Genomic DNA, 17,428 nt, shown 5'->3' on the forward strand with positions numbered 1-17,428 from the left:
GAAGAGGACGTTCAGTCCCCGCCCTCGAGACGCGACGCCCTCTGCTGGACGTCACATGACAGTGACGACAGTTGCGCTAAAGGTGATGTAGGTGCCTTTGCGTCAATGAATTGTAATGAAAAAATGAAAACAATTATTTTAATGTCATTGAATCTGCCCTTCACTGTTTTTATGGAAAGTTAACCTATTGTTTTGTCAACATTGTTATAAGATATCAAATAATTTAAAATAACAATTTTGGCAATAACATTTTTGATGTAGATCAAATGTTTTTTTTTTTTGTAAATGTTTTTACTGTATATAATTAGCTTTTGATATAATTTAATATTTAATTTAATTATTATTTTAGTTTTTATTCTTTTTGTCCTTGCTTGACTTGGCTTACAAATTACTTTTAAATAACCTGTATAAGCTTATTGGAAACTAATTAAACTCGATGTAAAATCCTTGCTGTCAATAAAATAAAAGTGTGTATTAAGAGTACAATTCATATTTATTCTAAAAAATTTTTTTAACTTATTTATATTTCCGTCTTTCACACACACACACACACACACACACACACACACACACACACACACACACACACACACACACACACATATATATATATATATATATATATATATATATATATATATAGTCTGTAAACATTTAAACTATAAACATTATAAAACATTTTAGTGTTTTTGGGGCCTAAGATATTTATTTTACCATGGCATATAAAATCCAAATCAATGGTGCTTGAAAAGTTTTAGATTAGAAAGGTTTAAAGCTAATTAAAATAAAGATAAGCTAAACAAGACTATTATTTCCAAGCCAACTTCCCCTCCTCTCTTTCTCACTAGAAACCTCGTGTGATCCTTCAGCCTACTGTGAAATAAGTTCACAGTTTGGCTCCAGTTTTAGCACGACGTCGTGCTATATTTGGCACTCCACATTTGCAACCTATCGAGAAGCCGGTGGAGTGAGATTCAGCTCTCAGTAATTACAGCAGGCCGACGGGGACGAGCACAAGCACAACACAGCTGCTGTCACCGCGTGCACGAGCCCGAGTGTGAAGACGTGAGGCAGCGTGACGCCACTATTAACACCCAAAGCCACCTTTTTTTTCGGGACCGTAGTGCGTGACCACTTTGAACAAGGCCTATTTCCGCCAGGGAATAAACGGTGTTGAATTGCGAGGTATAAACTCTGACGTACTTTCTCACAATCCCAAGTTTACATCTCACAGGTCTTAATTGCAAATGCTTAAAAAAAAATATAAAAAAAAAGTGCTCATGCATCCATCTTTAACATTTTGTCTTTGAACTTCTGAAGCTTCCGTTTGGTCCTCGCAACCCTCCACATAATGTTTGTTCCATTCGACTGTAAGTGCCAAAGTATTTCAATATTTTATGTATATAATAAAACAAGCATAACAATTGTGAATCATATCAGTTTAATACCAAAAGAGACATTTCAGTTTCGTCTTTGACGGTCCAAAAGAGTGCAGACATCTGTGTCCTAATGAAATTTAGTTTCATCAAAAAAAAGATAATAATAATAATGTAAACACACTACACATATAAAAGTACTACTGTAAACTACAGAGAAATTATCATGAGTAATGCAATATATTTTAGGCTTTGTGAGACCTGTCAGATTGGTAGTGCTTTTTAACCCTAAAAAACTAAAGATTTGACTCTTTCTAGTGTCAAGAAGAAATGCATGTTCATAAAAAGACATCATCTCACCTGAGATTCGGAGTTTAAAACAGAATACAAAAAACACAGTCAAAAGCATTATTTGGTCGTCATGTACACATACATCATGTAACTTTGCTCTCCATCAGTTTTTATCAGAGTCTCTCTTCCTGAGTGCTGATTGGTCGAAGGTGTGCGCAGAACTTTTCAAGTGACCAATCATTAGAGGGTTTGAAGTTTCCAGATGCTGATTGGCTGAAAGCCACACAATCTGTTCTTGTTTGTGATTGGCTGTTAGTGATTAATACTGGTCAGAAGCTGCAAAGCCTGGTCTACTCTGTCTGTATGTCTGAAACCAGGAAGATCAGCCGACAACAACACCTTCAGTACTGACGGCTGAGACACACACACACACACACACAGAGAGAGAGAGAGAGAGAGAGAGAAATTATAAATAACTATAGAAAGAAAAAATGACATTTATCTTTTTATACACACAGTATAATGTTAACTGTATTTCAAATGACTGAAATAGGTTATATTCATATGTATAATTCTTATTCAATATAAATTTATAATATTTTTTACATTACATTTTTCACATTTTCATGTTGTATTTTTTTTACAGAATATTAATATGTATCCATATAAGAATAAGTTGCATCTTCTAATCTATTTATTTTAATATTTATATTTATGTATATTTACATTATATTTATAACCGTTTAGTTATTTGTATTTTAACTTTGTATATATTCAAATGCATAAATGTTGTATAGCAATAATAGTAAAACATTTTCTATACACAGCATAATGTTAAATGTTTTTAAATGCCTCAAATAATACATCTTAATTATAAAATATTATATTTATATTTTATGCCTTTTTAAAATATACAATTGTATACCTTTTTAGATTTTTTATTTCATAATTAATTATTTTAAATGTATTTTGTTTCAAGCAAAATAATTATTATTATTTTAATCCACTTAAAATGTATTTAGATTACTTTATCTTTTTATTGTATTTATTTTTTGTATATATATATATATATATATATATATATATATATATATATATATATATATATATATATATATGCTAAATGAGTTTCAAAAGCCTCAAACAATATATTCTTTTTCCTTAATACAACATTCATATATATATTTTTAAAAGCTGTAAAAATGGTTTTTAATAATCATGCTTATACTATTTTTTACAGAGTAAAAAAAAGAAACATTACCAGTTATATACATATATAATTTAAACAATATTGAATTAATACATTAATATTCTAATATCTAAATTAAATATTTTATTTTCAAGTATTGTTTACTTAATTGTTATCCTAATTTCATCAATAACATGTGAACATTGGCAGCTGCAATAGTGAATGTCTGTGGCATGCCTACACATGTGTGCTGATGTTAAACTTCAGTACCTTGAGTCCAGTGAAGATCATTGATACACCCCTCAGCTCAAACTGTTTGAGCAGTTCAGTCAGTTCATGGACGACAGTGAAGTCTATAGAGCTGACGTGAGCACAGTCCAGAAGCAGACAGCGCGGAGGAGACACTGACAGAGCACAGACACCAGACCGTGAGCACTCGAGGACATCAGCGGCGTGTGTGTGTGTGTGTGTGTGTGTGTGTCTCACCATGAAGCGCGTGTTTGTACACGAGTCTGCTCAGATGCTCCGTCACGGGGAAGTTCAGCCCACTGTCCAGCTCCAGAAGCAGCACGCCGTGATCCGACACCTGGACACAGACACAAACCTGAGAGCCATTTCATGCATCACACTTCATCTCACACTGGAATCATTATTACAGTTCTACTTACAGCTACTGAAGTGCATTGAACTTTTCTGGATGTAGAAATATCAAAACATTTTATGATGTTATTATGAACTAAATAAGATATTTTTTTTATTTTTATAAAATAAAAGTGTATACAAAAGGATGTGTTTTTTTAAATAATTAATTTAAATATTTTCTGAATACAGCATCATGTTAAATGTGTTTCACATTTTTCAAACAGTAAATAAAATGCATTTACTTTATTATATACAAAAATATTTTTATATTATATATTATATTATAATATATATTATATATTTAAAAATACTATTACATACATATTTATTTAAATATTTTATAATATACTTTGCAACAACTAAATGCATTTTTTCTATACAAAAAAATTTATAGTATTTTCTGTAATATTTATAGCAAATATATGATATCGATATATAGTTAATTTTTATGACAGAATATTTTACTTAATTGATATGTATATTCAAATTATTTGTATTATTTAATTCATTTTAGATTTTAAATAAATTATATACAACATAGCACTAAGTGTTTCAAATAATTTATATATTTTATTTTATATGTTTGTACATACACTGGTATATATATATATATATATATATATATATATATATATATATATATATATATATATATATATATATATATATACACTGTATAGTTGAATATAAATGTATTGTATAATATTTTGTAAACATTTAAAAAAATGTAAATTTACTAACAGTCCAATTATCACATATTATCAATATAATCACCCTTTTTTTTTTTTTTGAGACTACACTTTTTTATGGTGATTTCTGCTAGCACACATCCTAAGCCTCAAACAGAAAGGGGATTTCTAAAATAAAAGTCTTTCATTTACAGCTCACAGTCTGCATTAATCATTTACAGCTGTTTCATAAAAAATGCACTCGCAACTCACTTTCACTTTGGGTCTGGCCACGACGTACAGCAGCATGAAACCAGAAACAACAACACCTCCCACAATGCCATACTGCACCTCCCAGAAACTGACCCCAAACGTCACCAAGAAGGGCAGCAGATCGAGTCCTGAGGGAAACAGCCAGATCTGAACCCGAATCAACACCGCATATAGAGAAATATGACATATAGCGTCGATCCTGGGTTTGAACGTGTGGTGTAAATCTCACTCTTGACTCTCCAGAGCTGGACTGGCACTCTGAAGTCTATCATGGGACTGACGGCGCAGATGATGACGGCCGCCAGGGACGCTTTAGGGATGTAGAAGAAGAGCGGCATGAGGAACGCCAGCGACAGCAGCACTATAACACCTGCCCAGAAACACAGACTTTCAGACGCTCGCCACATTTTAGAGTATATGTGTGTGTGTGTGTGTGTGTGTCACCTGTGACGATCCCTCCAGCAGGTGAACACACTCCGGTTTGAGAGTTCACAGCGGTTCTGTCATTACACAACACATAAAAACACTTAGAAATAAACCGACAGACAGACACTTCAGTCCTGGCCATGAGCTGCTTTCAGACGCACCTTCCGAAGCTTCCCGTGACGGGATACGCCGACACGAACGAGCCCATGATGTTTGTGAGACCTGCGGAAAACATCAGAATGAGAAACCACTGACTCACGCTCCGTTAAAGCCTCACAAGCGAGGAGAAGCTCTCACCGATGGCAAAGAGCTCTTGGTTGGCATCGATCCGGTAGTTATTCTTGCTGCCTGCGCGGAGAAAAGAGTGTCAAATGTGTCCAAACAGCACCTGTGTTGGTGTATACAGAATAGAAATAGTATGAAGACAGTCTGAAGCTCTTACTGAAAGCCTTTGCAATAGCGATGCTCTCTAAGACGCCCATTAAAGGAATGACAGCCAGACCGCCGCCCAAGTCCTGAGAAAACACACCTGATTGGTCCGTTATGATCACTATTACTTTAGATGGGCTACTTAAAATATCTAAGTTGTCAAGTATACACATATACTAGTTTTATACTATTAAATGACAGCTCAAGTTTTTCTGGGGTCCAATGACATTCAGGAGGCCACGAGGGGGCGCTAGAGGGTGCTTTTAAAATATGGACAGTTTTATATTATGTGTTATATAGATATATATTAAAAAAATTATTATTCTTTTGATAGAATAATTGGGCTAGTTTTTAACATTAAGCAATAAACACAAATGTATTTTCTATTTTGAAATTAATAGTGCATCGAAAAGTAATTTATTTAGAAAATATATTTTTATTATTTTTGGCTTTAGTACAGTGGTCCAGTTTAATTTGTCTAATAATATAATATAGAATGTAGAAAATATTTTCATAAAACTAAACATTTTTGTTTATAGAAAAACCTTTCATCTTTATAACAATAAATTGCATTATAAGAATAATAATTATTACGTTTTTTTCTTAAACAATATGAATGAGTGTTTATATATTCAGTAATATTATTCCACTTAACTTCACAAATAATTTTGGGGTATTATTTTTTAAACAACAGAATAATAATGCTTATTCTAATCTGTTTACAATTTAATTTTATTATATATATATATATATATATATATATATATATATATATATATATATATATATATATATATATATACGTTATTTGAATAAATTAATATTTAAATATGTAATATTTTACATATAAAACAATGCTAAATGTGTTTCAGATACCTCTAATAATTTATGCTCTTAAGAAAATTGCATTTAAAATTATTATTATAATTGCTGTATATCACCTTTTAAAGATTCTTACAAACAACAGAATAATCCTGATAACTGTATTATATAAATATAATTTATTTTATTTTATCTATTTATCTATTGTTTTATTTAAATGTAATAAATAATAATATATACACACACACAAACACACACACACACAGATATATATATATATAAATAATTTATATTCTTAAGCAGAAATAATTTAAATTAAATAGAACTGTATTATAGCATTCTTACATTTTTACCAAAAAAATAAAATAATAATAATAATATATATATATATATATATATATATATATATATATATAAATATATATATATATTTTTATTTTTTTTTATTTTTTTTTATCTCTGAATCTCAGACTACTGACAATCCTATTCTAGTATTCTATTCTAATTTCTTAATATAATCATGCAGAATTTGATTTTCTTTTTGGTGGGGGATTTGACATAAAAAAACACTATAAAAGATTTGTCTCAAAAACTACACCGCTATCTCTCACCTGTACAATGTCGCTGAAAGTAATCACCATGCCATTGGCTACTGTTTCTGAAAGGGGCGGGGCTTTGAACGGAGGCAGACCTTGGGCGGTTTTTCCAGTGAGACTGAAGCAATGGTGACCTGTGACCTCAGCGGAATACGCAACACCCGTCGCTACGACGACGACCAGAGCGTTCCGGACTCAAGACAAGAAATACGTTTAAACATCTGTCGGTTACATTCCACATTCACAAGAGTTCTTTAAGCACTCACTAGTGGCTAAACTCCACACCAGCCTCCGGGCAGATCGGACGAGGAGAGGAGCCTCGTCTTCAGACGAACCCAGAGAGTTCTTCATCAGCGTCAACGTGACCAGGAAGATCAGACAGCACAGACCCAGAATCACATCTCCAACTCTGAGAACACAGCTGATTGAGATGCACACTTCCACAAGACGATTTAACACAGTAGGTGAAAGCTGATTGGTCAAACAAATGAGTGCTCACCGGGCCTCGGGGATCTTGTGGAAGGTGTAGTAAACCTGTAAGAAGAACTGCTGCGGGATCTCCTTCAGACCCAGAATATTCTGCACAACAAATGATGACGACTCTTCAGAGAAGTGTAGAAATGAGATGACAGAGCTGTGCTAGTGACTGTGAGACCCTGACCTTGAGCTGGCCGAAGCCGATGGTGACGGCCGCCGCACACGTGAAGCCTTTAATCACTGGATGTGAGATGAAGTCCAAGAGGAAACCTGAGGAACAAACGGCAACAGAAACACCAGCATCACATGAGCTGACTGCATTCAGTAAAACAACAAAACAAAAAAACGCTGAAAAAATATTTTTATTGAGATTTCATTGGATTAATTATTCCAAGCAAAGTACAAATAAAAATTGAATAGTAAAGCTACAACACCTGCAAGTTCAAAATAATATACATATATATATATATATATATATATATATATATATATATATATATATAGTAATATACAATAATATTTTTTATAATAATCAATATATTTTTATTATTATAACAATAAAATTTAATATATTATTATTTCTGAAAACACAAATATTCAAATATTTTGACTGATTATTTTATAATTTAATTAATTTAATTTAATTAATTTAAAGGGTCAAAGACGAGACGTCAATGTTTTAGATTCTGCAACAAATTACATTTTTTAAATACACTTTTAGTTTTTTGATACTTTAAACCCTGTTTTCGACCCCATAACATTCGTTTGTTTCCATCTTCATTCAATTATAAAGCTGCGACACATTTAAAAAGTACTCAAACTGTTATTTTTATTATTATTTATATAATTAAATAATAACTGATATTAATATTTGTGAAAACATTCCGTTTAGTAAACATCAAATTGAGCTTTTTGGGTTAATTTATTACTTTTTTAACAACCCTTTTAAAAGTTGTTCTAAAAAAACCATGCTACTATTACCTCTGCTACTGATAATAATATTACAGTAATCACATTTCTAAAACCTGTTGCTACATGTCGGTGTGCGGCTTCACAGGCGCGAGCAGGAAGTTGAGCAGGAAGTAATAGAATCGAATGGTTATGTGAGAGAGAAAACCCACAAACTTCCTGTTTTCAAGACGAAACTGATTTAAAGGCAGCTGAGTCAGCTTTGTCTTCTTGCTTGCATCACTGCAAAGTGTATTTATTCAGTCGATTTAGAAAAATTGACACTTAAGACCAATCTAGAGTCAAATCATGGCCTTAAATGTTAACATTAACCCGATTTCCCATCATACCCAGCCTCAGTAGAGCCATTCCCGCCTGGATGATGCCGCACAGCAGTGTGAGCACCACCGCAAACACAGGATCTCCACCGATATACTCCGCACACAGCAGAGACATGATGGCCGTCGGGCCCAGCGTGATGTCTTTAGATGTGCCAAACACACAGTAGATGAAACCACCCATAAACGCAGAATACAAGCCGTACTGGAAAACAAACAAAACAAGACCACCGTGTCAAGAAAACCTTCCTCAGTCTCGGTCTGAGGAGGAGCGTGAATGTTCTCACCTGCACAGGTAAACCAGCCACTTCTGCATAGGCCAGGGCCTGGGGAACCGCTGTCAAACCCACCGTCAGACCGGCGATCAGGTCCATCTTCAGCCAGGTCAGGTTATACCTGGGGAGCCAGGTGAGTATGGGAAAACCAGAGCGCAGGGCGGCATACCAGCGGATACCCGTCACCCGCTCCATCAGAAGACCTTCAGGTCCACCAAAACACCATCAGATAGAGCCGTAGTGCTTCAAGACCACATGATCACGAGATTCAAACACTGCTGATTGTGAAATCGCTTGTTCAAATGTGAATCTGAGTGGCACACCCTGAAACACACCAAAATAATTCATGATATTTTGTCTGGTATAAACGATGCATTACCTCCGTGATATTACTTTAATAAACCATGCATCCAGTTTGATTGTTATTACACTGTCATTAAGTTTATACAGTAGTAAGAAACATTCTGTTCTGTTTTTTTAAATTATTATTTAAATTAGAATGCATTTAAAAAGCAGCACAAAAATATCTAATGTCATGTATAAATATATTAAAATTAAAATATTTTATTTATTTATTTGTGCATTACAGAAATGAAAAATGATTAAATAATTAAATAAAATACTTGTATTGATCTTAAAATTAAATTACTAATTGTAGTATAAATTCATGAAACTTATAATAAATAATAAATAAACAAAGAAAAATTCAATACAGTAACAAGATAATAAATGTAAAATGCTAAGAAAAAAAAACTTTAAATGAATAACCTCATGTATAAATGTTTTCAGATAAAAACTGTACATTTTATTTGTTTTATGTATTATTATTATGTATTGCAATAACTAGATACCAAACGCAAAATGCAAAAAATTCCCTTAAATCTGATTAGGTCAAAGTTTTGACATGAATCATATGACATTTTAAAAGGGTCTCGTGACCTGAGGACACAGTGAAATGTAAATCTAAAAAAAGCTTTTGAAAAAACATTCATAACATAAATAATAATTACCGTGTTTACAAACCAAGCTGAAAGTCGAGATCAATGATAAGAGGCACAATATGAAATCAAGTTCAAGATCAAACCTCAGAGAAGCCTTTGAGCCTCGTGTTTCATCGGAGTTCAGACATTTCGCTTCAGTAATCTTTTTATTTACATCAAAACATAAAGATACAATGAAACATTTGTGCAATCAGAGTGACGTTGTTGAACAGCCCTTTTGTGACGTGAGCAGCGACGCGCGACGCGATTGGCTGAGGCAACGCGTCAGCTGATCGCGGTCATGTGATGGATTCACATTGCGGAAGTTTGTCTCGCTAAATGTAAACAAAGTAAACTTTTTTGCTTCAGTAGCATTTCTGTAGGCAAATGACACTAAAATGTCGTTTCTGTTCGCGTGGACCTTGTTGGGGGTTCTTGTTTGTTGTGATGTAGCAGAGTGCAGAAGAAGAAATGTGCTGCTCATCATTGGTGTGTAAACAGACATGTGTTTTTATAAATAACGTACTGATTTGACAATAAGGCTATACTGTTATGTCTGTGTTTAGGTTATTTTGATGTTTCTATTGTTATTATGTTGTATTTAGGTTCTTTTGATGTTATGTTGTATTTAGGTTGTTAATGCTTTTGTTATGTTGTATCTGGGTTGTTTTGATGTTTGTGTTATGTTGTATTTAGGTTGTTTTATGCTTGTATTATGTTGTATTTAGGTTGTTTGGATGTTTGTGTTATGTTGTATTTAGATTGTTTTGATGTTTCTATTGTTGTTATGCTGTATTTAGGTTGTTTTATGCTTGCATTATGTTGCATTTAGGTTGTTTTGATGTTTCTATTGTTATTATGTTGTATGTAGGTTGTTTTGATGTTTCTATTGTTGTTATGTTTTATTTAGGTTGTTTTATGCTTGCATTATGTTGCATTTAGGTTGTTTTATGATTGTATTGTTGTTATGTTGTATTTAGGTTGTTTTGATGTTTGTGTTGTGTTGTATTTAGGTTTTTTATATTTATATTGTTATTATGTTGTATTTAGGTTGTTTTGATGTTATTATGTTGTATTTGGGTTATTTTGCTGTTTGTGTTATGTTGTACTTACATTGTATTAATGTCGTGTCTATGTTCTGTTGTACACCACAGCTGATGATGGTGGGTTTGAAACGGATGTCTACAACAACACTGTGGTCCAGACCCCTCATCTCCGGGCTCTTTCTGAGCGCAGTTTGATCTTCAAGAACGCTTTCAGCTCTGTCAGCAGCTGCTCACCAAGTCGTTCCACCATCCTGACTGGACTACCACAGGTAACCAAAAGATGAAACTCTATTTTAGCCCAGACTATTGGATATACTTTCCTTGAACTTTTTTTTTTCTGATGAACAGCACCAGAATGGGATGTACGGCCTTCATCAGGGAGTTCATCACTTTAACTCATTTGATGGAGTGCGCAGTCTTCCTCTTCTCCTGAAACAAGCCAACATTCACACAGGTATGATGAAGACCTATTAAACTCATAGGTCACAAAGACACGTTTTTGTGCCTTATTAATGCAAAAATCCTGTATTGAGAGAAAACTGATTTATACAATTCTTTTACTAAACACTCAAAACACTAGTGAGTTTTGGAAAATTTCAGATTTTTCACAGAAGTCATGACTGTTTTTCTTTGGAAAGGTATAATTGGGAAAAAACACGTTGGTCCGGGCCCTGTATACCCGTTCGATTTCGCCTACACGGAAGAGACCAATTCTGTTCTGCAGGTGGGTCGGAATATCACCAAGATCAAGCTCCTTGTCCGGAAATTCTTCCAGAGCCAGAAAGCAGAGAGGGGTGAGACGGAAGAGGAACGGCCGTTCTTTCTCTACGTGGCGTTCCATGATCCTCACCGCTGTGGCCATTCCCAGCCTCAGTATGGAATGTTCTGTGAAAAGTTTGGGAATGGAGAGAGCGGAATGGGGAGAATTCCCGATTGGGAGCCAAAGTATTACTCTCCAGACCAGGTCAAGGTGAGCCTTACTAATAAGGAAACATTTGAAAAGTCATTAGTTTAGGTTCCTAACCATCAGTATCTTTATATCTGACTAGGTACCATACTTTATTCCAGACACACCTGCAGCGAGGACGGATATCGCGGCCCAATACACAACAGTCAGCCGGCTGGACCAAGGTTTTATATTTTACACCATTCACAGTAATATTTAAAAGAATTGCAAGCATAGAGCTTCACAAATGTTCTGTTTGATTTCCAAGGCATCGGGCTGGTTCTTCAAGAACTACGGGACGCGGGATTTGAAAATGAAACTCTGGTGATCTACAGCTCGGATAACGGAATTCCGTTTCCCAACGGTCGCACTAACCTGTACGGCTCAGGTGTGAAGGAACCCATGCTGGTCTCCTCACCTGAACACCGGCAGCGTTGGGGACAGCTTAGCCAGGCTTACGTCAGTCTGCTGGGTAAGAGCCCATCAACAGCTTGATTAATTGGCATCAGAAGCGTGTAAATAAACAAATGTGTACGGCACAAAGTCTATCATTTAACCACTAGATGGCGCTGTACACCTATGTTTAAGAAAACACTGCACCCTCATGCACTTGTTTATGTGACAGAGGCCAGAATACAACAAAACTGTTAGAGTGGCAGATTTGTTTAAGAATACATCTGTATGATAATTATTTGTATCTGAAGTTATTCATACTAAACATTTTTACAAATAGCCATTTATCTGTATCACTTGGAAAACAAAAAATTTCATTCCTGCTCCTTTTGAAGCTCATTTATGTATTTTAGACCAGATTTGTTAACAACCTCCTCAGCTACGAATATTGGTAAAAAACACACACACACACACACACACAAAACACGATAATAATGTGCAATATTGAATTTCTGTATGATAATGAAATGCACCATTTTATTGCTGTACCTTTTTGTGCTTGCTTCTGTTTATTAGTTTAGATAATAGTTCAGATAGTATACTGTAACTATCTTTCTATGCAATGACAGATTGTTTTCTACGTAGTGTATGTGTACGACAATTTCCTTTTCTAATAACAGCATGTTTTTCGTGCAGGTCTTTTTGCTCTTGTTTTTGTCTTTTGAGTCTACATCGTCAAATAGCTATCTTTCTACTGAATGACATTGTTTCCAACGTAATGTATGCGAATGACAAATTGTACAAATTTAGAAAATTTCATCTCACTATTACGCCTTTTTGCACTCGTTTTCAAGTCTAGAAAATAGTGCAGATATATTTCTATCGTACAACAAATTGTTACCAATGTAACATGCGTATGAGGATTTATTTTACAAATCACAAGTTGTTCGTACGATATTATGAAATGGCATCCCTCGTTGTTGCATATTTTCATGCTACATTCTGTTTAAGTTCACATTTTTATATGAACTCAAACGATTGCCAATGTAAGATTATATATTCATACGAAAATATTCATACGAAACGCAAGTTGTTCGTACTATATAAAAAAATGGCGTCTCTTATTATTGCACATGTTTGGCACTTGATTCTGTTTAAGATCATATCTCTCTATTTACCGACAGATTATTGTCACAACAATTTTTTCCTATTTGTACGAATCACAAGTTGTTCATACAATATTAAAAATGCCGTCGTTCACTGTTGCACCTTTTAACACTTGATTTTGTGTGTAAGGTCATACCTTTATAATCACACACAGATTACTGCCAGTGTAATTTTCTTTAATTGTATGACACTGTAAAACAGCATCTCTCACTTTTCTCCCCAGATATCACTCCCACCATACTAGACTGGTTTTCTTTGCCGTATCCGTCATACAGTCTCTCAAGGGGCCGTCCGGTTGAGTTGACGGGTCGGTCTCTTCTCCCGGCCCTGATCTCAGAACCGTCCTGGGTCACCGTCTACGCCAGCCAGAGTCTCCATGAGGTCACGATGTTTTACCCAATGCGCTCCATCCACCAGGGCCGCTACCGGCTCCTGCACAACATGCACTACCGCATGCCCTTCCCTATAGACCAGGACTTCTATGTGTCCCCTACCTTCCAGGATCTGTTAAACCGGACTCAGTCGGGCCAGCCCACAGGCTGGTTCAAGACTCTGAAAGAGTATTACTACCGGGAGAGGTGGGAGCTGTTTGACATCCAGTCGGATCCGACAGAGAGGCGGAATCTAGCTGGTGATCCGGCGTATGCCCAGGTTTTGGAGAGCTTGAGGGATCAGCTGCTGAAGTGGCAGTGGCACACAGAGGATCCGTGGGTGTGCGAGCCGGATGCGGTCCTCGAGACCAAGCTGGAACCACAGTGCAGACCTCTGTACAATGGACTATGAGTGCCTAAAACTTCAGAGGAAACTGTATGAACTTTAATCTTTTCATGCTTCAGGTTCACTGTTTAACTGTAAGATTCTATTTGTAGTTTTTATATTGAAAATGTTAATAAACATTTTAACAAAAACAAAAGTCAACATTACCACATCTCTTTTTTAATATTTGATTATATTTGATTTGACTGGTGTTTTTTCATTACCATAGATTCCATATACATGTTTTCTGCTTTACTACTTTAATTTGTCATTGGTATTTATAACTTCATCATATAATAATTACAGCAATTTTAATATATTTTTAAATATGTCATTTCAGATATCTGATGTTCTGAGGAACAACATTTCAAAATGTAATTTTTTTTAATTGAAATTATTATCATTATTATTATTATATGCATTACTTTTTGGTTAACATTTTAAGAAATTCATTTTATTATTTATATAATTTTTATAATAATAATAATGTCATCATATAACACTAATATTTCAATGATAATAATAATAATACCTACTATATATATATATATATATATATATATATATATATATATATATATATATATATACAACTTTTTGGTTAACATTTCAAAATTTTATTTTTAGATTTAAATAATAATAATGATGTTGTCATCATATAATACTAATATTGTAAGATAATAATTATAGTTATTATTATTATATAAATTTTGTCTTCTTGTCATCAGATATCTTGGGCACAACATTTCAAAATTAATTTTTTGTATTAATAATAATAATAGAAAATAAAACTGTATAATAATAATATATAAAATAACTATCCTAAAATGTTAACAATATTTATTACTAATAATAATAATTATTATTATGTACATTACTATTTGATTTCTTAAATGTCATATCAGATACTTAAGTAACAAGATTTTAAAATAATATTTTTCCTTTTTAATTGTTTTATTTTTCCGATTAACTCACAAGTTTGTTAAATCAGTTTGAAGTCCTATATTTAAATTGCTCTCTCATTTAAATTATCGTCAACGTGGTTAAACCGCGTCATGTTCACCCAAAGGTATAATTATAGAGAAGTCAATATTTTAAATCCCTTATTAACGAGACTTAATTTTCAGGTACTACGCACTTAGATTCCCTAATCTTCTATTCTAAAGCAATTATTAAAATTAAACTGTTATTCTCTGGTTCATGAGTATGTGCGTCTTTACGCACGGGATTTTCTTTTTTCTAATTTGCGCTGTAACGACTGGAAGACGTTTATTGATTAATACAGACAGTTTTGGTGACAGAGAAGCAGTATTAACCCGTCACACATCACATCTACCTGACGTTAAAGTCTCCCCAGCCGTCTCCAAACGCGCTAAGACGCGCCAATCAATCCTATTGGCCGGAAATATGAATCATCTAGTGGGGAATGACGAACGAGATCACGACTCCGAGGGGTCTATATAAAGTCCAGATGTGGAGAACATCAATCCAAAATCTACGAGGCATCACAGATCACAACACGCGCGATTAGGTGAAGTTAACAATGGAGAGGTCCGTCAGATCCGTGCTGGTGTTCGTGGCTGTTTCCATCCTCGTCTCCAGCCATCCGACAGACGCCTGGTACAAGCAGTCCACCGGCCCGAGCTACTACTCCGTCGGGAGAGCCTCGGGTCTGCTGTCCGGGATCCGGAGGTCACCGTATATGCGCAGATCTGAGACAGAATCAGCGCAGGACAGCAGCGAGACACCCGGAGAATCCAACAGCGTGACGCCCGACTTCAGCAGCAGACAAACACCTGTCCTCAAAAACATGGTAAATTCGATTTTATTTGATGAAAACACACACATATAAGAAACTTTTGTAAACGCATATATTATTTTACTTTTATAAAAACTATTTAAATAAAAAAATATGCATTGTTGCATTGAAATATGAATATAAACGTGTGTGTTTGTGTGAACTTAGAATATCAAAGTTTCATTAACTTTTTACATAACGTATTATTAACGTGATCAATTTACAATGCAATACAAATCATCATTGATGTGTATTCTAATATATATATATATATACACACACATATATATATATATATATATATATATATATATATATATATATTCAGACGATTTCTGAAAATATGAATAGTATTAATGTATATTCAAATGTTCTTTATATGTTTTTTTTTTTTTTTTTAATTCAGACATGAATCAGAATCATGACTTCCATTAACGTTGACCGTGCCGTTTCCCTCCTCAGGACATTTGCGTAAAGGACATTTCTCCAAACCTACAAAGCTGCGAGCTGCTTCAGGACGGTTCGAGCACATTTCGGTGCAAAGCAGACGTGTTTCTGTCGCTCGATTCGCTGGACTGCTTCTCCTCCTGAGCTGAAACCGTCTCTCTCTTTCTCTCTCTCTCTCTGTCTCTCTCCAGACCCGAACATCTCTTCAGTTTCAGGAGTATTCACAGCCGAGGCGCGCTGCTGACGGTGAATGTTTACTAGATTTACATCCGGGATGTTCAGCGCTGCTCTTAAAGATATGCTTCTCTGCAAAGTTTAGTTCTGTATCAATAATAACCAATTTCATTATGAGTGATTTTGTAAATACATCCAACTTATTAACGTCTGTGAATGTGTGAGACTTTCTATTAATTAGTCGCTGTAAAGGTAAATACCAGGAACGGGAAGAATAAAAAAAATGCTGTAAACAGGAAAATGTTTTGCGATACAAACCCATATGTTTATAATTACAATATATTGCATTAAAAATATGATAAGAAATGCAAGTTAAGCATCATAAGTTGTTGTACCGTTCAAAAATAACCGGAAATTGCCACGCCCACTCTTACGTAGGATATAAATAAGTTGGACATGGTTTTGATATATACAAAAACTCAAGAGAAATTGGGCATCGCGACATTAAATTTTGCAGTTAAGAGATTGGTAAAAGTTTAGTATATTGGAAATGCCCGATAAGAGAAGTCAAACCGGATTCAAGTCACTTCCAGTGTGAACACGATTAGTTTCAGCTATATTTTGCAGGAAAACAAACCTCAGAGAGCTGTTTTGAGCAACCCTGGATCACACAATGTGGAGTTTGCAGCTTTAAATTTATAAGTGGAAAAATAGAAAATCCACAGAAACAAAATGGTGGTATTTTCAGTTCTCTTCTATGCGCGCCTGTGTCCTGTACCTACTTTCAGATGTATTAAATGTTCATAAAAAGAGCTCACTGTTATGAGCAAAAACTTTCGAAGAGGTTTTCTTTATTTTAGTCAAATTGAAAGATATACCATTCATTCAGTGTATGCTTGTGTTGTACATTTGCACAGATGTGATATGTTTTATACACACATTCATTGTGCGAGAAATCAACACAAAACAAA

General features: G+C 34.3%; 3 protein-coding genes across 7 annotated transcripts; 2 read left to right on the forward strand and 1 right to left on the reverse strand.

Annotated features, from left to right (window-relative positions):
• Positions 1–1,421: 1,421 nt before the first annotated feature.
• On the reverse strand, positions 1,422–9,995 carry LOC127943236 (sodium-independent sulfate anion transporter). 5 transcript variants are annotated; one of them, XR_008149608.1, is made up of 16 exons: positions 9,761–9,995; positions 8,763–9,074; positions 8,488–8,680; positions 7,374–7,459; positions 7,212–7,291; positions 6,979–7,121; positions 6,728–6,906; positions 5,308–5,380; positions 5,163–5,213; positions 5,027–5,087; positions 4,884–4,939; positions 4,669–4,809; positions 4,440–4,586; positions 3,343–3,442; positions 3,127–3,260; positions 1,422–2,081 (listed from the first exon to the last, which is right to left on the reverse strand). XR_008149608.1 is itself a non-coding variant. In XM_052539551.1 (16 exons), exons 2-16 carry the CDS (start codon positions 8,943–8,945, stop codon positions 1,980–1,982), a joined length of 1,710 nt encoding a protein of 569 aa, XP_052395511.1. In that variant the 5' UTR covers positions 8,946–9,074; positions 9,835–9,995; the 3' UTR covers positions 1,422–1,979. The 5 variants fall into 5 exon arrangements, 3 of the variants coding, with proteins under 3 accessions (XP_052395511.1, XP_052395510.1, XP_052395509.1); XR_008149607.1 differs by having other exon boundaries at positions 3,343–3,460; XM_052539551.1 differs by having other exon boundaries at positions 4,440–4,567; positions 9,835–9,995.
• A 31-nt stretch (positions 9,996–10,026) lies between these two features.
• sgsh (N-sulfoglucosamine sulfohydrolase (sulfamidase)) lies at positions 10,027–14,200 on the forward strand. Its single transcript, XM_052539552.1, has 7 exons — positions 10,027–10,219; positions 10,885–11,045; positions 11,125–11,230; positions 11,415–11,746; positions 11,826–11,907; positions 11,991–12,194; positions 13,506–14,200. The coding sequence occupies exons 1-7, from the start codon at positions 10,129–10,131 to the stop codon at positions 14,063–14,065; spliced, it is 1,536 nt and encodes a 511-aa protein (XP_052395512.1). The 5' UTR covers positions 10,027–10,128; the 3' UTR covers positions 14,066–14,200.
• A 1,187-nt stretch (positions 14,201–15,387) lies between these two features.
• LOC127943290 (neuropeptide B-like) lies at positions 15,388–17,298 on the forward strand. The gene is made up of 2 exons (XM_052539631.1): positions 15,388–15,851; positions 16,299–17,298. The coding sequence occupies exons 1-2, from the start codon at positions 15,582–15,584 to the stop codon at positions 16,425–16,427; spliced, it is 399 nt and encodes a 132-aa protein (XP_052395591.1). The 5' UTR covers positions 15,388–15,581; the 3' UTR covers positions 16,428–17,298.
• The last annotated feature ends 130 nt before the right edge of the window (positions 17,299–17,428 follow it).

The sequence above is a fragment of the Carassius gibelio genome, chromosome A22 (assembly GCF_023724105.1).
Source record: "Carassius gibelio isolate Cgi1373 ecotype wild population from Czech Republic chromosome A22, carGib1.2-hapl.c, whole genome shotgun sequence".
NCBI lineage: Eukaryota > Metazoa > Chordata > Actinopteri > Cypriniformes > Cyprinidae > Carassius > Carassius gibelio.

Excerpts from the sequence above, each read along its gene's own strand:
- LOC127943236 (XM_052539550.1), bottom strand. The coding sequence starts at position 8,945 with ATGGAGCGGGTGACGGGTATCCGCTGGTATGCCGCCCTGCGCTCTGGT. Across the intron at positions 4,940-5,026 it reads GTCACGGGAAGCTTCGGAAG|AACCGCTGTGAACTCTCAAA; the intron begins GTGCGTCTGAAA and ends GTGTAATGACAG. Across the intron at positions 4,810-4,883 it reads TGCTGGAGGGATCGTCACAG|GTGTTATAGTGCTGCTGTCG; the intron begins GTGACACACACA and ends GTTTCTGGGCAG.
- sgsh (XM_052539552.1), top strand. The coding sequence starts at position 10,129 with ATGTCGTTTCTGTTCGCGTGGACCTTGTTGGGGGTTCTTGTTTGTTGT. Across the intron at positions 11,231-11,414 it reads ACAAGCCAACATTCACACAG|GTATAATTGGGAAAAAACAC; the intron begins GTATGATGAAGA and ends TTCTTTGGAAAG. Across the intron at positions 11,908-11,990 it reads AGTCAGCCGGCTGGACCAAG|GCATCGGGCTGGTTCTTCAA; the intron begins GTTTTATATTTT and ends TTGATTTCCAAG.
- LOC127943290 (XM_052539631.1), top strand. The coding sequence starts at position 15,582 with ATGGAGAGGTCCGTCAGATCCGTGCTGGTGTTCGTGGCTGTTTCCATC. Across the intron at positions 15,852-16,298 it reads CACCTGTCCTCAAAAACATG|GACATTTGCGTAAAGGACAT; the intron begins GTAAATTCGATT and ends TTCCCTCCTCAG.